We start from the raw sequence: 22,159 nt of genomic DNA, 5'->3' as shown, positions 1-22,159 counted from the left end.
GAAAAGAGGAACCTTTTGTCCGCTTGCCAACAAAGGACTGCGCCTGATAATACGGCGTCTTATTTTGAGAGGCGACCTGGGGTACAAACGTGGACTTCCCAGCTGTTGCCGTGGCCACCCTTTCAAAGGCAATACTTCCAAATGCCGTTTGGAATCCGCATCACCTGACCATTTTACTGGTAGAATTGGACAACGCACTTATACTTGATGCCAGTCGGCAATTATTCCGCTGTGCATCATGCACATATAGAAATGCATCTTTTAAATGCTCTATAGGCAATAATATACTATCAATATTTCCAGTCAGGGAATCCGACCATGCCAACCCAGCACTGCACCTCCAGGCTGAGGCGATAGCTGGTCGCAGTATAACACCAGTATGTGTGTAAATACCTTTTTGAATACCCTCCTGCTTTCTATCAGCAGGATCCTTAAGGGCGGCCATCTCATGAGAGGGTAGAGCCCTTGTTCTTACAAGCGTGTGAGCGTCTTATCCCCCCTAGGGGGTGTTTCCCAACGCACCCTAACCTCTGGCGGGAAAGGGTATGCAGCCAATACTTTTTAAGAAATTATCAATTGTTATCGGGGGGAAACCCACGCATCATCACACACCTCATTTTATTTCTCAGATTCAGGAAAACTACAGGTAGTTTTTCCCTCACCGAACATAATACCCCTTTTTGGTGGTACTCGTATTATCAGAAACGTATAAAAACATTTTTCCATTGACTCAATCATGTAACGTGTGGCCCTACTGGAAATCACGGTTGTCTCTTCACCGTCGACACAGGAGTCAATATCCGTGTCGGCGTCTGTATCTGCCATCTGAGGTAACGGCCGCTTTAGAGCCCCTGACGGCCTATGAGACGTCTGGACAGGCACAAGCTGAGTAGCCGGCTGTCTCATGTCAACCACTGTTTTTTTATATAGAGCTGACACTGTCACGTAATTTTCAACAGTACATCCACTCAGGTGTCGACCCCCTAGGGGGTGACATCACTGTTACAGACACTCTGCTCCGTCTCCACATCATTTTTCTCCTCATACATGTCGACACAAACGTACCGACACACAGCACACGCACAGGGAATGCTCTGATAGAGGACAGGACCCCACTAGCCCTTTGGGGAGACAGAGGGAGAGTATGCCAGCACACACCAGAGCGCTATATATATACAGGGATAACCTTATATAAGTGTTTTTCCCCTTATAGCTGCTGTATGTTTTAATACTGCGCCTAATTAGTGCCCCCCTCTCTTTTTTTAACCCTTTCTGTAGTGTAGTGACTGCAGGGAAGAGCCAGGGAGCTTCCCTCCAACTGAGTTGTGAGGGAAAATGGCGCCAGTGTGCTGAGGAGATAGGCTCCGCCCCCTTTTCGGCGGCCTTATCTCCCGGTTTTTTGTATATTCTGGCAGGGGTTAAATGCATCCATATAGCCCAGGAGCTATATGTGATGTATTTTTTTGCCATGTAAGGTATTTCTGTCATGTTTTATTGCGTCTCAGGGCGCCCCCCCCAGCGCCCTGCACCCTCAGTGACCGGAGTATGAAGTGTGCTGAAAGCAATGGCGCACAGCTGCAGTGCTGTGCGCTACCTTATTGAAGACAGGAACGTCTTCTGCCGCCGATTTTTCCGGACCTCTTCGCTCTTCTGGCTCTGTAAGGGGGCCGGCGGCGCGGCTCCGGGACCCATCCAGGCTGGACCTGTGATCGTCCCTCTGGAGCTAATGTCCAGTAGCCAAGAAGCCCAATCCACTCTGCACGCAGGTGAGTTCGCTTCTTCTCCCCTTAGTCCCTCGATGCAGTGAGCCTGTTGCCAGCAGGTCTCACTGAAAATAACAAACCTAAACTAAAACTTTCACTAAGAAGCTCAGGAGAGCCCCTAGTGTGCACCCTTCTCGTCGGGCACAGAAATCTAACTGAGGCTTGGAGGAGGGTCATAGGGGGAGGAGCCAGTGCACACCAGGTGATCCTAAAGCTTTCTTTAGATGTGCCCAGTCTCCTGCGGAGCCGCTATTCCCCATGGTCCTTACGGAGTCCCCAGCATCCACTTAGGACGTTAGAGAAATACATGTTAAGAGCCGCCCAGAAATGAGAAAGAAAACCACCGATGCATTTGTAAATGTGCTGATGCAGCAACAAAAATTGTGATGCATACGCAGAAATTTTGTACCATCGACAGTTGCGGTTGACCCAGAGCTACTCAGAATGAGAATGCAGTTGCACCGGTGCCATGTTTTTAGGGCCTAATTCAGACTTGATCGCAGCAGCAAATTTGTTAGCAGTTGGCCAAAACCATGGGGGTCATTCCGAGGTGATCGCTCGCTAGCAGTTTTTAGCAGCCGTGCAAACGCTATGCTGCCGCCCACTGGGAGTGTATTTTAGCTTAGCAGAAGTGCGAACGGTTGTATCGCAGAGCGGCTACAAAATTTTTTTGTGTAGTTTCAGAGTAGATCAAAACCTTCAGACTTTTCATGTCCGGAACTGACGTTACAAACCCGCCCAGCGTTTGGCCAGCCACGACTGCATTTTTTCTGGCATGCCTGCGTTTTTCCGCACACTCCCTGAAAACGGTCAGTTGCCACCCAGAAACGCCCACTTCATGTCAATCACTCTGCGGCATGCAGTGTGACTGAAATGCATCGCTAGACCCTGTGCAAAACGACATCGTTCGTTGTGTCCGTACGTCGCGCGTGCACACTGCGCTGCATACGCATGCGCAGAACTGCCATTTTTCAGCCTGATCGCTGCGCTGCGAACAAACGCAGCTAGCGATCAACTCGGAATGACCCCCCCATGTGCACTGCAGGCTGGGCAGATATAACATGTGCAGAGAGAGTTACATTTGGGTGGGGTGTGTTCAAACTGAAATCTAAATTGCAGTGTAAAAATAAAGCAGCCATTATTTACCCTGCACAGAAACAAAATAACCCACCCAGATCTAATTCTCTCCGCAAATGTTATATCTGCCACACCTGCAGTGCACATGGTTTTGCCTAACTGCTAACAAATTTTCTGCTGCGATCAACTCTGAATTACCCCCTTAGTCACAATCCATTGCAACTGACATCAGATACACACCCCGAAACAGCCATGATCCGTCTGCGTTTCCCCAACCACTCCCCACAAACGTCATGTAACCTCCCACAAATGGACAATTCCTGGCAATCACTATGCGATCACAACTTGCTGCGCCTGCGTTTGCATTGCGGCTCTGGCTGATTTGCGATTTTCCAAAATTGTAAGTGAAGCTGAATTAGGTTCTGAGAATGCTCAGATAGCAATTAGACTCAAGTGCACGCAAATACGCAAATACACAGTACGCACTTTTAAAGCATCTCTTACGATTGGAAAGACAAAATGGGATTGGGACAGGGCTTTCTCATTTAAATAATGTAGGCATTTAGACTTATCATAAATATACTGAGCTCATGTATGGATTTTCTGTTTGTTTCTCTCTAGTGAACTCTAATAGCCAACTGGTGCTAATCTAAAGAGGATCTGTCCCTTAGGCAACCAGTAGGGCACTTAAGACTGGATCGCTGCAGCAGCAGCGATGTGTGAGTGCTGTGTGTGAGTTGGTTGTGCAGTAGTGTTCGGCATATGTGTAAGGGGCATTATGTGTGTCATGTGTAAAAATGCATTAATAATGTGCAGCAAATGTGTAAGGGACATTATGTGTGTCATTATGTGTATAAGGGCATTAATAATGTGTGGCATATGTGTAAGGGGCATTATGTGTGTCATGTGAATAAGGGCATTAATAATGTGCAGCATATGTGTAAGGGACATTATGGGGTATATTCAATAAGAGTCGGGTCCATTCCGACACGCAGTTGTCGGAATGGACCCGATAAGTCCTATTCAATGGACGGCTTGGCCGTACACAGGTCCTGTGCTGCCGCTGTCAGCGGCTGCTGATGCGCTGACAGCAGCGGTGCAGATGGCGGCGGCGGGCGTGAGCGGGACAGCGACAGGGGGAGCAAGCTGTGGGGGACATGTCTGTGGCGGGGGGAGCAGATATCGGCAGCATTAGCTGGCTGCAGGGGGGACATGCCTGTGGCGGCGGGGGGAGGCGCTGCAGGGATAAAGGTGCCTGACCGGGGGACGGCTAGGCACCTCTCTCCCTGCAGCGCCTCCCCCCGCCGCCGCAGACATGTCCCTCCGCAGCCTGCTCCTCCCGCCGGCCGCCGATCTCTGCTTTCCCCGCCGCACCACTAGTCTCCTCATCTCAATCCGACATTTTTGAAAGTCGGATTGAGATTGTCAGAAACGGGGCTAAAACCTGTCAGGTTTGGCCCCGCTTCCGACAATGCACGCTGATCGGCGGCGTGCATTCCGACAAGTCGGGTTTCCCGATTTGTCGGAATAAACGGGGCACTAATGAATAGGTCGGAACCCCTTCGACCTAAAACTGTCGGAAGCTGCCGTCTTTCCGACAAGACGGCTGCTCCCGACAGTTATTGAATATACCCTATGTGTATAAGGGCATTAATAAAGGTTGTCATAATGTGTAAGGCACATTATGTTTATAAGGAAATTAATAATGTGTGTCATATGTGTAAGGGGCATAACTGCGGTATAATGTGTATAAATGCATTACTAATGTGTGGCATTATGTGTATAAGGTGCTCTACTGTGTGGCATATTGTATAAAAAGGGCACTACTGTGTGGTCTAATGTGAATAAAGAGCAATTCAGTGTGGTGTAATGTGAATAAGGGACACTACTGTGAGGAGTAATGTATATAAGGTATAGTGGTACTACTGTGTGATGTAACGTGAATTAGGGACACTATCGCATGATAAAATGTGAATATAATTGTAGTACTGTGTGGCGTAATTTGAATTGGGGGTACTATTGTGTGGCCATGCCCCTTGCCAGCAAAAACACCCCCCTTTTTGGGCTGTGCGTCGACTGTTCTTATTTAAAATATAGGGGGTAGAAAACTCAAAATAAGGACGGAGGGTGAGGGGTGATGGAGCTGTGAAAGGGGTGCACTGTCAGAGGCGGATCTAGCAGTGGTGCTAGGGGGCACAAGACGAAATCTTGCCTACGGCATCAAATTGGTTAGGGCCGGCTCTGCATTCCCCCACTATTCACCAGCTTCACCCTCACATGACCCCTCCTACTCCCTTCCCATCTTGGTTAAGCTTTTGACTTCAACGTCTCTTGTCCACTGCTCCCAGCTACAAAGCGGCCGCCCGAATGAAGATGTGGCTGCAAATGTATCAGCAGCAGCAAAGTTATTGGCAGAGGAGCCTGTCACTGACCAGACTTCGTTCTCAGTAACTTTCTTCTTTTGTGGAGTTAGGATGAATCAAGGCAGATTTGCTTTCGCTCGCCCCGGAACTAGAACTGTGAGACTTCCGGGATGGGCAAGATGGCGGCGCCCATAGAGTAACGTGTTACAGCTAGCAGTGTTGGTCGTTTTCTCCGGTGCAGCAGGGCGTTATGTCGGGGTTGACATTATTTATCCGGGGCCTCCCGGAGAACGCCAACAATGATCGGCTGGAGCAGATCTTCAGTGATAGCGGCCCCCTCAGACAGAGCTTCGTGGTCCGTGAAAGAGGTAACCAGTCCTAGCTACATGTTACTATGTTGCTATGCTGAGACAGCTTTGTGCAGGGTTATTTTCTGCCTTTTTCTTGAAATGTTGGAGAACTCTAGCATTATTAGCAGGTTTTCCATTTTTATCCATATAATTTCAAAGCGAAGGTAAGCTCAGCAGTGTACCCATCGTATCTACCTTCTGTAATTACTTTTTAGGGTTGCTAGGTCAGCACTTTGAAAGAAACAAGTGAAATACACTGGTTCTGTGGTTAATTAAAACCAGTTGAAATGGAGACTTTAAGTTGGCCAGCCACAGTATCTGTGTAATAAACATGTGTTCCTTATTAAAGGGATGAGGAGGCAACCCTACGTTCTGCTGTCTTATATTAATTTTTGATACTTTTTTAAGGCACAGAAAAGTGTCGTGGTTTCGGCTATGTCACTTTCTCCATGCTGGAAGATGCACAGAGAGCAATAAAGGAAATTAAGGAGTATGATGGAAAGAAAATTGAGGTTTTGGTGGCCAAGAAGAAGCAGCGTGAAAAGGATAAAAAAAACCAAAATAAAGGTATGATAAAATATTTGTGTATCTGGCACTATTGGGGTCATGTGTGTATCACGCCCCCATTTTCATTGGCCACGCCAATTATTTGGGCGCTCGCGTGCACACAGTACCTATGACACATTTCAATTTTTTTTCTACTTGCACCACTGCACTCGCACCAAAACGGAACAACAATTAAATTACTGCGCTGGGCGCCATCTAGTGGCAGCTGCAGGGGGAAACAATTTAAATGCCCCTAGAGTCACACTTATAATATTTATTATAAGTTAACACCGCAAAGAATATCTTAGAAAATGTTGCTCTTTACAACTTCTGTAAAAATAAATGTCTTTTCAGAAACTACAAAGGAAAAGAAACCTAAAGATGTCAAAGGCCAACAAAGAAAAGCCAGGCTGATCATCCGAAACTTGAGTTTTAAGGTGTAGTATGATAAATATGTAGAATAATTCAACTAACATTTTGTGTAGCTTATTTATAATAATTTTACTGTTACAGTCCTACGTTCCATTTCACAGTACACTTATATTGCATTTAAAAGCAATGTGTACCTAAATGCAAAAAAAAAAAGCATGGACCATGGCGGTTTTTGCACTTTGATGTTGCAAAGAAACAGCTTTAAAACCTACAGAAAGAAAAAGCAGAAGACATGTGCTGATCCGTTTCAGTTATTCCACACATGATTCATTAGATAAGTACAATCTGGCAGATATAGCTTTCGAAATTAAAAAAATAAACACTTCTTTGCATCAGACAGAGGGTAGTATTCAATGGGGTCGTGGTCACTTAGGGAGGGTGCGTGGTATGGTGACGCACCCTGTTTGTTCCTCATGGTGGGGGGGTGCCCAGTACATATGGACATGCTGGGCTGCCTCCAAGCTCTCCCTGCACTGTGAATAGATGCATCTAATCACCGATGCTGAGTTCTAAACAGCAAATTTTCCCACTCGCAGGGCAGTATGTCCCGCAGTGTATTGGCGAATGAGAATTCCATTGAGTCTCGCAACTAATAAATCTCCAGAAAGTAGTAGATGATGAGCGACTTTTTTGGAAATTTTTAACCAAATGCAATGCAAAGTATTTCCAAATACTGATTTTATGTCCACATAATGGGCCTGATTCAGATTCACCTGCGATGCCGATGTTTACAGAGTTGAGCATTTTTTTTGCTCCTCTCCGTACCCAAAAATCTCTAAAAGCTCTCACGGTGCACGCGTCACAGTGTGTACGCTGTTACGGTATTAGAAATGTCTTTGGAAAGTGCTGGGTGTTCCAGAGCACTGGATTAACAGATGTACAGAGATGGTCCGTCTTATGGGAGTGTCACTGAAGTGTTTGTGTACACAGACGGTCAATTGTTCACATTGGCGGTCATACTGCCATGGGACTGGCGCATGTTTCGATGGTGCCTCTAATGGGGACCTCTAAAGACACACCAGGGCAATATTACAGCATCTACACAGAAAGTAATAGAAGATGAGCACCAGGGAAGGAACATTTGCATAAAATTGCAGACTGCAATCTGCATTCACCTCTGAATCAGGCTCAATGCTCTCACTGTTCATTCTGAGCCACAAATGTGAATGCTGTAAGCATGCACAGTGTATGATGCACCATGCAGGAATAAACAGACCCTCGGCTGGCAGTATTTTGCTCACTTGTTTCCTGAATTGCCTGCTGTTTACAACCGAATGCTAATAATTCCCAAAAACATGCTTAGCCTTGAAAGTATTGCTAATCCTGAAATATTTTCTATCTATGAGCCTTTTAATGAGCTTTGTTTGGAGAAATTGGTGATAAGACATAGTAAAGTATTCAGCAAATTTAAATAAGACTATATACAAAATACTCAACCCTTGCTGTGGTTTTTACATTTTGTATTTATTCTTTTTTTTAGGTTTATTTAGTTTTTTGTACACCTATACTGTATATCTGTTTAGGTATACCAGACTCCTATACACAAAGGTGAATTTGGAATAAATAATATATGGATCAATTCATTCCCTACTTAAAAAAATTGTCATTGTATTAGCGGTTTCTGGCACAATCTGTGACCATATAAATGCCTGGATCTGTTGCCTGGGGACTTTTACACAAGCAACAGAGATTCAATTTGACATCCTATCTCCACAATTTAAAGTAGGGGGTGTATTATTCCTATCAAACACTAAAGTCAAGTAATGATATCGGAAATCCAGGTTTATAGAGGTATTAGTCATGGGAGTCTATACAGTCTGCAATTCCCTTTTTTTTCTCAAAAGGTTTTCGGGTCTACTTTTTTTTTTTTTTTTAGTTTATTAAAAGCAATTATATTCTTATGCATTATTTCTTACTATAGTGTTCTGATGAAGATCTCAAGAAACATTTTTCTACTTTTGGAACTGTACTGGAGGTTAACATTCCCAAAAAGCCAGGTTTGCTGTTTTTTTTTCTCTTTTCTTTCTTTTTTTCTATATGCATGATTTAAGAACCTATGTTTTATTACTTAAGTGCATGCTAGGAACAATGATCCATTTTTCTCATAGATGGAGATAATTTAAGAATTTCTTTTAAGGTGTGCATCCAATCTATGCTTAAGCAAGTAATGTACCAATTCTCATTTTGGGACACTAAAAAAATGTACCATATAAAAATATATTACAAGGAAGCGCATATATATATTTGATTAAAAATTGTAGATATTTTTTATTTATTTAATAGACAATTTTCTTAATAATGCATAGCATAATATAGCCTTAAAACACACCAAATCTGCAGTGCAAACAAAGTCCAGAAACCGTGACTATTACCGTCCAGATAACCATATACCGCTGGAGCTCCAATGAGGATATTCTTTAAGCATACAAAATGCTATTTCTGTAACTCCCCGGTGAAGAGTTGGTTATTATTAAAAAGATGTATGTTGTTTACTTTGTATCCACAAGCCAGAACATTATACTTTTGTAGAGACTGCAAGTGTTCACAACGTGCCTGCCGCACAGCAGCTAGTGTCCCTTTTCTCTCCCCACCGCCAATGATTTTTGCTCACCACAGCCGTGCGTTGAAGCCTCAGCGCGGTTAGATCTTAAACGGTCAGTGCCGAAATTCTCCGGCGGGAGCGGCGGTGACAGCAGCGTCCACGGGGGAAGGGTGCACACTCCCAAGGTTGGTTTCAAGTGATTCTTCCAAAGTATCCTCTGGCATAGAGGGATTCTGGACAGCCTGCCGGTGTTTAAAAATGGATCCAAGGGATCGAAGATTTGTCATTTAACACTCCATGTGGTTTCTGCATGCCCTTAAGAAACATTCCAAATGTGAGTGTTCTGTGTAAAGATTAATCTTATGGAACTGCACTATGGTCCTTTGTTTCTCTGTTCCTATTTTGAGAGAAAATTCAACAAGGAAGCATGTGGATTTGACAAATAACAACTCTAGAACCTGGGAATTTGTATGAACAGAAAGGATTATATATTTATGCACAGACTTTGGGACTCCTTTGGATTAAATCCTTTTTCTAAAGTAAGAGATTGATACACACCACCAGAATGTGGGATATCTTAGAATTGTAGCTGTATGTAAAACCCATTCAGCGCCATCCCCTGGAACCAATCTAAGCCTATTGACAATGGATATTGGTCATGATGTGACTAGGATGCATGAGGTGACTGTGCTAATTAATTTGATATGACATTTGTGTGCGACTGAGTCTGTATACGAAGTGTTATGATGCTGTAGCTTTCTTCTATGTCAAGTTCGATTGTGCATCATATACAGACTCAGTCGCACACAGATATACAAGTGTCACATATCAAATTAATCAGCACAGTCTCCTTGTGCATCCTTGTCACATCACATTGCGACTGAGACGCGTTTTCAGCAAAAAAATCTGCCAGATGCTAGCAGAGATTCACGCCAGGCATCTCCTGCTCTGCGTCATGATGAGGCAAGATGTATGAGGACACAGCTGTACTCACTTACAACACTCCAAATGTTACATCAGTTAGAATGTTTTGTTAAGATAAGAATACAATTTAAACATGGCAAGTGAAATAACCGCATACCTTTAATGCAATACACCAACTGTAAGTTATATCTTTTGATCACTTAAGTCAGGGGTGGCCAAACAGTCGATCGCGATCGACTGGTCGATCGCGGACATGCGACCAGTCGATCGCGATCCGCCGCCCACCCACCCGAAGCCGCGCCTCTCCTGCCTGCCGCTCTGCCTCCTCAGTCCGGTCTGCGGCAGTGACGGCCGAGTGTATAGCTCAAATCAGGTGCCGGTTCGTTAGCCAATGAGAGCTCGCGGACCGGCACCTGATTTGAGCCATACACGCTGCCGTCACCGCCGGAGATCAGACTGAGGAGGCAGAGTGGCCAACAGGAGAAGCGTGCGCTGCGCTCTCCACACACAGCACGGTGAGCTCTTCTATGGGGGCATATCTGGCACTGTGGGGGCACATAGCTCAGTGGGGGCATATCTGGCACTGTGGGGTCATATGTGGCACTGGGGGCATATCTGGCTCTGCGGGCACTTGGCACTGTGGGGGCATATCTGGCACTGTGGGGGCATTTCTGGCACTGTGGGCACATGGCACTGTGAGGGCATATCTGTCACTGGGCACATGGCACTGTGGGGTCATATGTGGCACTGGGGGCATATCTGGCTCTGCGGGCACATGGCACTGTGGGGCATATCTGGCACTGTGGGCACATGGCACTGAGGGCATATCTGGCACTGGGCACATGGCACTGTGGGGGCATATCTGGCACTGTGGGGTCATATGTGGCACTGGGGGCATATCTGGCTCTGCGGGCACATGGCACTGTGGGGGCATATCTGTAATCTGGCGCTGTGGGGCATATCTGTAATCTGGCACTGTGGGGGCAAATCTGGCACTGTGGGGTCATATGTGGCACTGTGGGGGCATATCTGGCTCTGCGGGCACATGGCACTGTGGAAGCATATCTGTAATCTGGCACTGTGGGGGCATATCTGGCACTGTGGGGTCATATGTGGCACTGCGGGCACATGGCACTGTGGGGGCATATCTGTAATCTGGCGCTGTGGGGGCATATCTGTAATCTGGCACTGTGGGGGCATATCTGGCACTGTGGGGGCATATCTGGCTTTGCGGGCACATGGCACTGTGGGGGCATATCTGTAATCTGGCACTGTGGGGGCATATCTGGCACTGTGGGCACATGGCACTGTGGGGGCATGTGTTTGAGGTTTTTACCTGTGGGGGCCAATGTGTTATTTCGTGTGAGGCAGTCATTACACTCTGCGCAGCAAGACTACGTCCCTTTTTTTTAGTTATACCACGGCCGCTTTTTGTTATGTCACGCCCCCTTTTTTGCGCGCGCGCCGTAGCCGCGCGCTATTATTCCTCCTAGGTAGATCACAACAGCTTTTAAGCTTTCACAGTAGATCACCGACTCCAAAAGTCTGGCTGCCCCTGACTTAAGTAATCAAGGAACAAGGACTGGAGGGTTTGATAAATCTAAGACTAAGGTTCATATAATATAGAATTGACATCGTAATAATGTACTAAAGCATTGGTACCAGAAAAAGTTGCATTGAAAACAAAGAATATATAAATACTAAAATGGATAAAAATACTTACAAATAAATAAACTGACATAAGAAAGTCATAGGGTGTGTACACACGGTGAGATATTGTCTTTCGATTTTGACTATATAGACAAATTCGCAAGAAAAGTTAGTGCAGATCGCAAGGTGACAGTCACCTTGCGATCCCGATTCGATCCCGATGCGCGGTCCCGCCAGGTCTGCATCGCAAGAAAAGATAGACTGTGCAGGCAAGTCAATTCTTGCTAGATCTGTGTACTATCTAGTTCATCTCACATGTCAATGACATCTCACATAAGCTAAAATCTCACATAAGCCAAAATCGTAAGCACACATAGTCCATATCTCAAGAAAAGTTAGTCAAAATCTGTCCTATCTGGGCTCCGGGGAGTTCAAGGGAAATCGCAAGTGAAAATCGGGCATAGCAAGGATCTCACCGTGTGTACACACCCATAGAGCCAATAACACCTTAATATATTGGCTTCTGAGTCAGTTGATCCTGCGTTTAACAGTCCTTGTGCCAGATGGTCATTAAAACTGCCATTAGGTAGTAAGAAATACTGCAGGTGGTCAAGTTTTGCAGGCAGATAAATATAAATCTGTTCCATCATTCATGGCAACCTAATTTCTCATACGTCCTAGAGGATGCTGGGGTCACTTCAAGAACCATGGGGCAGTGATCGCAAAATACGCGTTATAGCGCGTTTTTACGCGCTACAGAAGAAGAGGGACTCACTTTTTAAATATGAGCGGGTCCTGCAGGACGCGCTATGATGCAGAGTCCTGTGTGCGCCTCAACCAATACTGAAATGCTATTGACTGAGGCGTGCACAGGACTCACAGCGCGTCCTGCAGGACCTGCTTATTCCTCAGTAGCCGTCCTCCCTGTCACGCACCGCCGGCAACATGCCCCATCCGTCCTTATTGTAACGAAGATGAGGGGGCGGGCCCGTGTGTGTGAAACCAATAGCACATCCCCGCACACACGCTCCTCATTCTGGTCCAGCCCTGCGCTCCACCCGCCGTCTACTGCTCCGGGTTGCTGTGGCCGGGGTGATGAGCGTGTGTGCGGGGATGTGCCCAGCTCCTGAGACCATTCCACTGCTCCGGCTGCCGGCGGGGCTGAGTCCAGCAGGCGTAATGACATGCTGCTGTGCACACCGTGGGGGAGAGTGTAGCGGCTGCACCGCGTGGTCTACGTCCTGGAAGACGTGCACTGGTGAGTACGGGCCCTGGCAGTTGGGTGGTCTGATTCTGGCTGGGCGCTGACTGGCATCAGCATGGGCAGCTGGCTGGTTCAGAGCTGCACGCAGGTCCGCATGAGCAGATATTGGCAAACACTGTGCTGTATGTATCTGCCTCTGCCATATACAGGCTGCGTGATCATGTGTGTATCATATCAGGGTGGGAACCTGGATTGGTCCAGGCCGTTGGTTGACAGTAAATGCTAGATGCAAGTGGCCTAAGGGACCTTTTACGTCAGGGGAGGAGCCACGACACAAGGGGGAGGAGCTAGCACACCGGGATAGTTCCTCTACTATCCACGCCACCAACAATCGCTCGCCACAGAGCCTGCGAGGGTACATTTCGGGTACCCTGTTCAGCCGTAGCTCCTCCCCCTGGTGATGTGTCTCCTCCCCTAGTGACATCAGAAGGTCTCTTCTCCCACTCAGATTTAGAACCAACCGTTAGTTGACCCTGCAGTAGCTGACAGCAGGCGGGGAGCGGTATTTGTGGTGCGCTGTGCGGATTCTGTAGGTTTGGTTCTAAATCAGAGTGGGAGAAGGGATCTTCTGATGTCACTAGGGGAGGAGACATCACCAGGGGGAGGAGCTACGGCTGAACAGGGTACCCGAAAAGTACCCTTGCGGGCTTGCTTCGCTCGCCACCTGATTACTAAAGGTAATAGTTGGTGGCGTGGATAGTAGAGGAACTATCCCGCTGGCCTAGCTCCTCCCCCTTGTGTCGTGGCTCCTCTCCCTGACGTAAAAGGTCTCTTAGGCCACTTGAATTTAGCATCAACCGATTCTGTAGCGCGGTGTAGTGTGTCTATCTCACCACTGCAACGTGAACAGAAGGGCCTGGTAACAGGGGGTATGGCGACACTGTCACCCATTCATGTGACCACGGGGCACACATACATGCATACAGCTGTCCCTGGTCCCTTTTCAATGCTGCTCTGTTCTCTTCCTCTCTGTCCTGTACAGCAGGAGGCAACCTGTGGCTCTCTCAGGCAATTAGTCTGTAATGCCAGCACATGGGATCCCGGCATTCATGCTACAAATGCCACTATCTCGATGTATAAAATCCCAACAGGGATGAGTATTTCCCCCTGCTCCCTACCCCCTCACGCTAACAATCTGTTCCCACAGCCTAACCTCCCCCTTTACTGCCTGACCCTAATCCCCCCTTCCTTTTCCTAAACCTAACCCACAGGCTGTGATTAAGGTCAGGATTCCAGCGTTGGTCTCCTGCCCCTGTAGAGTTCCAGCCTCCAAATTCTAACGGGTGTCGGGATTCCGACATCTTCACCGCATCACACCTACAGTACTTTGTGGGGTTTTTCTATAGATAGTACCTTAGGTAATTCTGGATGTTAGAATAGAGAAAGCCTTTTACTGTCGGCATGCTGGCCATTGCATTATTATCATTTATTTATAGCTCTACAATAATTAGAGGACAACAGACTGGGTCCTGCAGGACATGCTGTGAGTCAGAGTCCTGAGGAATGGTACTGGATGAGTTGCACACAGGACTCTGACTCACAGGGTGTAACGCAGCACCTGGTCATTCCTCAGTGGCCATATCCCCTGTTAATCACCTCCTTACCCACGAGTACTGCCCAAACTGCTTTCTACCCTTACCCCCAGCACATTTTGCCCCTAACCTCCTCTTGCACTGAGTACTGGCCCGACTGCTATCTACCTTTACCCCCTCCCTACCTCCATCACAACCCCCTTTATTGCCTGCCCCTAACCCCTCGCCGCTGCACTGCCCCAACTGGTATCAGCCCCTACCCCCAGCACTACTTGCCCCTAAAACTCTCCTTGTCGCCCAGCACTGTCCCATCTGTTTTCTGCCCTCATGCCCCCATAATATGTGACGGGACCCAGAAATAGTGGAATAGGACCCCAATTTTTTCAAGTGAGGGGTCCCTGGGACCCACAAATATTTTCGCTCTGCGCGATCACTGCATGGGGTATAGACGGGATCCGCAGGAGACATGGGCACTTTAAGACTTTCAAAGGGTGTGACCTGGCTCCTCCCTGTATGCCCCTCCTCCAGACTCCAGTTTAGATTCTGTGCCCAGTGAGACTGGATGCACTTTGAGGAGCTCTACTGAGTTTCTCTGAAAAAGACTTATGTTAGGTTTTTTATTTTCAGGGAGAATTGCTGGCAACAGTCTCCCTGCTTCGTGGGACTTAGGGGAGAGAAGTGAGACCTACTTCTAGTGAGTTTAAAGGCTCTGCTTCTTGGCTACAGGACACCATTAGCGCCTGAGGGTCTGATTGCTAGGTACGCCTAGATACTCGTTCCCAGAGCCGGCTGTCACCCCCCTTGCAGAGTCAGAAGACAGGTGAGTAGAAGAAGCAAAGAAGACTTCAGTGACTGCTTCCGAGGTACCGCACAGCGATCGCACGCTGCGCGCCATGCACCCACACAGCGGCACTACAGGGTGCAGGGCGTGGGGGGGGGGGGGGGGTAGCGGCCCTGGGCAGCATATAAATCCTCATTCTGACACTGGCCTGAGGGGACATTTGTGCCAAGGCACTGTCCTAACCCCCGCCAGTATAAATATTTGTTGAAAATTGCGGGAAGGAAGCGCGCCATTACGGGGGCGGAGCTTCTTCCTCACAGCTCACACACACACACACTGCTGACAACTGCAGGGCGCAGGGGGGGCGCCCTGGGCAGCATAAAACTTAGTTTATGGCAAAAGGCACATTGTCCTACCCCCCGCCAGTATAATTAACTATTTATTTAAGAGCGAGTGAAGCGCGCCAGTACGGGGGCGGGGCTTCTTCCTCACTAAGCAAGCACACTAATCGGCGCCATTTTCTTCTCACAAGAGAAACGCTGGTCCTCCCTTCACTACTGACATGTATCAGGGTGCAAAATATGGGGGGGGGGTCGGGGAGATGTATATGGTGCTTGTATTATAATAATAATAAAAGCGCTGCAGGTCTGTTGTTCAATGATATGTTTCACAGATTGTGTGTGCTTGGCGCTGGGGTGTGAGCTGGATTTTCCTCTCTGTGTCCATCTGACAGAGGTTTGTTCCCTATAAGTCCCAGTGTGTCTGTGAGTGTGTGTGTGTGTGTGTGTGTGGTACACGTGTGTGACATGTCTGAGGTAGGGAGTTCCTCCCTGGAGGATGCCATTGTAGGGACACAGAGTTGTAAGGTGGTGGCAATACCGGCACACCAAGAGCCTGCATGGGTGAAAGAAATACGTGGTAGTATGCATCATGTCAAAAGGAGATTAGATAACGCTGTATCTAATACTGCATGCTGGATATGTGGAAGATGTGTTTTTTTCGGGATTCTGTTCTTCCATCTGCAGGCGACCCTCCCTGGGTCACATAAAGTCCATTTACAAAGGTTATGACTATTGCTACAGACACGGACTCTAAGTCCTGTGTCGACGATAGGTACTCCAGGGAAATAGATCTAATAAGAGTCCCTCCCACGAGCTTAATATATTCTTTCTCTGACGTCCTAGTGGATGCTGGGGACTCCGTAAGGACCATGGGGAATAGCGGCTCTGCAGGAGACTGGGCACATCTAAAGAAAGCTTTAGGATCACCTGGTGTGCACTGGCTCCTCCCCCTATGACCCTCCTCCAAGCCTCAGTTAGATTTCTGTGCCCGACGAGAAGGGTGCACACTAGGGGCTCTCCTGAGCTCTTTGTGAAAGTTTTAGTTTAGGTTTATATTTTCAGTGAGACCTGCTGGCAACAGGCTCACTGCATCGAGGGACTAAGGGGAGAAGAAGCGAACTCACCTGCGTGCAGAGTGGATTGGGCTTCTTAGGCTACTGGACATTAGCTCCAGAGGGACGATCACAGGTTCAGCCTGGATGGGTCACCGGAGCCGCGCCGCCGTCCCCCTTACAGAGCCAGAAGAGCGAAGAGGTCCGGAAAAATCGGCGGCAGAAGACGATCCTGTCTTCAGATAAGGTAGCGCACAGCACCGCAGCTGTGCGCCATTGCTCTCAGCACACTTCACACTCCGGTCACTGAGGGTGCAGGGCGCTGGGGGGGGCAGCGCCCTGAGACGCAATAAATCGATAAAAAACCTTATATGGCTAAAATAAATGCATCACATATAACTCCTGGGCTATATGGATGCATTTAACCCCTGCCAAAACATACAGAAAAAGGATGATAAGGACGCCGAGAAGGGGGCAGAGCCTATCTCCTCAGCACACTGGCGCCATTTTCCCTCACAGCTCAGTTGGAGGGAAGCTCCCTGGCTCTCCCCTGCAGTCACTACACTACAGAAAGGGGTTAAAAAAGAGAGGGGAGCACAAATTAGGCGCAGTATATAACAATACAGCAGCTATAAAGGGAAAAACACTTATATAAGGTTATCCCTGTATATATATATATAGCGCTCTGGTGTGTGCTGGCAAACTCTCCCTCTGTCTCCCCAAAGGGCTAGTGGGGTCCTGTCCTCTATCAGAGCATTCCCTGTTTGTGTGCTGTGTGTCGGTACGTTGGTGTCGACATGTATGAGGAGAAAAATGATGAGGAGACGGAGTAGAGTGTCTGAAATAGTGTTGTCACCCCCTAGGGGGTCGACACCTGAGTGGATGTACTGTTGAAATTGCGTGACAGTGTCAGCTTTGTATAAAAGACAGTGGTTGACATGAGACAGCCGGCTACTCAGCTTGTGCATGTCCAGACGTCTCATACAGGGGCCCTAAAGCGCCCGTTACCTCAGATACAGACGCCGACAAGGGTACTGACTCCTGTGTCGACGGTGAAGAGACAACCGTGATTTCCAATAGGGCCACACATTGCATGATTGAGGCAATGGAAAAAGTTTACACTTTTCTGATAATATGAATACCACCAAAAAAAAAAAGGGGTATTATGTTTGGTGAGGAAAAACTTCCTGTAGTTTTCCTGAATCTGAGAAATAAAATGAGGTGTGTGATGATGCGTGGGTTTCCCCCCGATTACAATTGATAATTTCTAAAAAGTTATTGGCAGTATACCTTTTCCCGCCAGAGGTTAGGGTGCGTTGGGAAACACCCCCTAGGGTGGATAAAGCGCTCACACGCTTGTAAAAACAAGGGCTCTACCCTCTCCTGAGATGGCCGCCCTTAAGGATCCTGCTGATAGAAAGCAGGAGCGTATCCTAAAATGTATTTACACACATACTGGTGTTATACTGCGACCAGCAATCGCCTCAGCCTGGATGTGCAGTGCTGGGTTGGCGTGGTCGGATTCCCTGACTGGAAATATGATATCCTAGATAAGGACAGTATATTATTGCCTATAGAGCAATTAAAAGATGCATTTCTATATATGCATGATGCACAGCGGAATATTTGCCGACTGGCATCAAGTATAAGTGCGTTGTCCAATTATTCCAGTAAAGTGGTCAGGTGATGCGGATTCCAAACGGCATTTGGAAGTATTGCCTTAAAAGAGGGGATGTACCCCAGGTCGCCTCTCAAAATAAGACGCCGTATTATCAGGCGCAGTCCTGGTTGGCAAGCGGACAAAAGGGTTCCTCTTTTCTGCTCGTGACAGAGGGAGAGGAAAATGGCTGCAGAGATCAGCCAGTTCCAAGGAACAGAAACCCTTTTCCGCCTCTGCCAAGCCCTCAGTATGACGCTAGGGCTTTACAAGTTCAGGCACGGTGGGGTCCCGTTCTCAATGAATTTCAGTGCGCAGTGGGCTCACTCGCAAGTAGACCCCTGGATCCTTCAGATAATATTTCAGGGGTACAAATTGGAATTCGAGACGTATTCCCCTCGCCGTTTCCAAAAGTCTGTTTTACCGACGTCTCCCGCTGACAGGGAGGCAGTTTTGGAAGCCATTCACAAGCTGTATTCCCAGCAGGTGATAATCAAGGTACCCCTCCTGCAACAGGGAACGGGGTATTATTCCACACTATTGTGGTACCGAAGCCAGACGGCTCTGTGAGACCGATTTTAAAATCTAAAATCTAAAATCTTTGAACACTTGCATACAGAGGTTCAAATTCAAAATTGAGTCACTCAGAGCAGTGATTGCAAACCTGGAAGAAGGGGACTACATGATGTCTCGGGACATCAAGGATGCTTACCTTCATGTCAAAATATACCCTTCTCACCAAGGGTATTTCAGGTTATGGTACAGAACTGTATCAGTTCGGACGCTGCCGTAGGGATGGTCCACGGCACCCCGGGTCTTTACTGAAGTAATGACCGAAATGATGATATTCCTTCGAAGGAAGGGAATTTTAGTTATCCTTTACTTGGACGATTCCCTGATAAGGGTAAGATCCAGGGAACAGTTGGAGATCGGTGTAGCACTATATCAGGTAGTGTTGCGGCAGCACGATTGGATTTTCAATATTCCAAAATCGCAGCTGATTCCGACGACTTGTCTTCTGTTCCTAGGGATGATTCTGGACATAGTCCAGAAAGAAGGTGCTTCTCCCGGAGGAGAAAGCCAGGGAGTTATCCGAGCTAGTCAGGAACCTCCTAAAACCGAACCAAGTCTCAGTGCATCAATGCACAAGGGTTCTGGGTAAAAATGGTGGCTTCCTACGAAGCAATCCCATTCGGCAGATTCCACGCACAGTGGAACCTTCTGGACAAATGGTCCGGGTCGCATCTTCAGATGCTTCAGCGGATAACCCTGTCACCAGGGACAAGTGTATCCCTCCTGTGGTGGTTGCAGAGTGCTCATCTTCTAGAGGGCCGCAGATTCGGCATTCGGGACTGGGTCCTGGTGGCCACGGATGCCAGCCTGCGAGGCTGGGGAGCAGTCACACAGGGAAGGAATTTCCAGGGCTTATGGTCAAGCCTGGAGACATCTCTTCATATAAACATTCTGGAACTAAGGGCCATTTATAATGCCCTAAGTCAAGCGAAACCCCTGCTTCAGGGTCAGGCGGTATTGATCCAATCGGACAACATCACGTCAGTCGCCCACGTAAACAGACAGGGCGGCACGAGAAGCAGGAGGGCAATGGCAGAAGCTGCAAGGATTTTAGCTGGGCGGAAAATCATGTGATAGCACTGTCAGCAGTGTTCATTCCGGGAGTGGACAACTGGGAAGCAGACTTCCTCAGCAGACACGACCTTCACCCGGGAGAGTGGGGACTTCACCCAGAAGTCTTCCACCTGATTGTAAACCGTTGGGAAAAACAAAAGGTGGACATAATGGCGTCCCGTCTAAACAAAAAACTAGACAGATATTGCGCCAGGTCAAGGGACCCTCAGGCAATAACGGTGGACGCTCTGGTAACACCGTGGGTGTACCAGTCAGTATATGTGTTCCCTCCTCTGCCCCTCATACCAAAAGTACTGAGAATCATAAGAAGGAGAGGAGTAAGAACTATACTCGTGGTTCCGGATTGGCCAAGAAGGACTTGGTATCCGGAACTTCAAGAGATGCTCACGGACGAACCGTGGCCTCTACCTCTAAGAAAGGACCTGCTCCAGCAAGGGCCTTGTCTGTTCCAAGACTTACCGCGGCTGCGTTTGACGGCATGGCGGTTGAATGCCGGATCCTGAAGATCCCTACCCTGGTCAAGGCCAGGAAAGACGTAACCGCAAAACATTATCACCGCATTTGGCGAAAATATGTTGCGTGGGGTGAGGCCAAGAAGGCCCCTACAGAGGAATTTCAACTGGGTCGTTTCCTCCATTTCCTGCAAACAGGACTGTCTATGGGCCTAAAATTAGGGTCCATTAAGGTTCAAATTTCGGCCCTGTCGATTTTCTTCCAAAAAGAACTGGCTTCAGTGCCTGAAGTTCAGACATTTGTAAAAGGGGTGCTGCATATACAGTCTCCTTTTGTGCCTCCAGTGGCACCTTGGGGATCTCAATGTTGTGTTGAGTTTCCTAAAGTCACATTGGTTTGAACCACTCACCACTGAATACTTAAAATATCTCACATGGAAGTGACGAATTAGCCCTGGTTTCAGCCAGGCGTGTGTCAGAATTGGCGGCTTTATCATATAAAAGCCCTTACTTAATATTTCATTCTGAAAGGGCAGAATTGAGGACTCGTCCTCAAATTTTCTACCTAAGGTGGTTTCTGCATTTCACATGAACCAACCTATTGTGGTGCCTGCGGCTACTAAGGACTTGGAGGATTCCAAGTTGCTTGACGTGGTCAGGACCCTGAAAATACATGTTTCCAGGACGGCTGGAGTCAGAAAATCTGACTCGCTGTTTATCCTGTATGCACCCAACAAACTGGGTGCTCCTGCTTCTAAGCAGACGATTGCTCGTTGGATTTGTAGTACAATTCAGCTTGCACATTCTGTGGCAGGCCTGCCACAGCCAAAAATCTTAAAATGCCCACTCCACAAGGAAGGTGGGCTCATCTTGGGCAGCTGCCCGAGGGGTCTCGGCTTTACAACTTTGCCGAGCAGTTACTTGGTCAGGAGCAAATACGTTTGTAAAATTCTACAAATTTGATACCCTGGCTAAAGAGGACCTGGAGTTCTCTCATTCGGTGCTGCAGAGTCATCCGCACTCTCCCGCCCGTTTGGGAGCTTTGGTATAATCCCCATGGTCCTTACGGAGTCCCCAGCATCCACTAGGACGTCAGAGAAAATAAGAATTTACTTACCGATAATTCTATTTCTCGTAGTCCGTAGTGGATGCTGGGCGCCCATCCCAAGTGCGGATTGTCTGCAATACTGGTACATAATTATTGTTACCAAAAAATTCGGGTTATTGTTGTAGTGAGCCATCTTTTCTAGAGGCTCCTCTATTATCATGCTGTTAACTGGGTTCAGATCACAAGTTGTACAGTGTGATTGGTGTGGCTGGTATGAGTCTTACCCGGGATTCAAAATCCTTCCTTATTGTGTACGCTCGTCCGGGCACAGTATCCTAACTGAGGCTTGGAGGAGGGTCATAGGGGGAGGAGCCAGTGCACACCAGGTGATCCTAAAGCTTTCTTTAGATGTGCCCAGTCTCCTGCGGAGCCGCTATTCCCCATGGTCCTTACGGAGTCCCCAGCATCCACTACGGACTACGAGAAATAGAATTATCGGTAAGTAAATTCTTATTTTCCCGGCAGTCACCCCCTGTGTTAGATAGTGCACTGTCCAGGGTGACAAAGAAAGTAATTCTCCCTGCACCGGGCACGGCGTCACTAAAAGAGCCGGCAGACCGAAAGGTGAAAACTACATTAAAATCCATTTATGTTGCAAATGGTACGCTGCTCAGACCCACTATTGTTTGCGCGTGGGTGAGTCGCGCTATTGAAAAATGGTCAGGAAGCGTGTCATCA

General features: G+C 47.7%; 1 protein-coding gene across 1 annotated transcript in view; it reads left to right on the top strand.

Annotated features, from left to right (window-relative positions):
- The first annotated feature begins 5,204 nt into the window (after positions 1-5,204).
- RBM28 (RNA binding motif protein 28) overlaps positions 5,205-22,159 on the top strand; it is a 136,442-nt gene continuing 119,487 nt past the window's right edge. Inside the window, exons 1-4 of the mRNA XM_063926690.1 lie at positions 5,205-5,571; positions 5,962-6,120; positions 6,454-6,536; positions 8,453-8,528. Coding sequence (XP_063782760.1) covers positions 5,454-5,571; positions 5,962-6,120; positions 6,454-6,536; positions 8,453-8,528 — 436 coding nt within the window. The 5' untranslated portion in view covers positions 5,205-5,453. The remainder of the gene's footprint in view (positions 5,572-5,961; positions 6,121-6,453; positions 6,537-8,452; positions 8,529-22,159) is intronic.

Source organism: Pseudophryne corroboree, chromosome 6 (assembly GCF_028390025.1).
Source record: "Pseudophryne corroboree isolate aPseCor3 chromosome 6, aPseCor3.hap2, whole genome shotgun sequence".
Classification (NCBI taxonomy): Eukaryota; Metazoa; Chordata; class Amphibia; order Anura; family Myobatrachidae; genus Pseudophryne; species Pseudophryne corroboree.
Note: the sequence above shows the minus strand (reverse complement) of the source record. Positions and strands in the feature narration are given on the sequence as shown.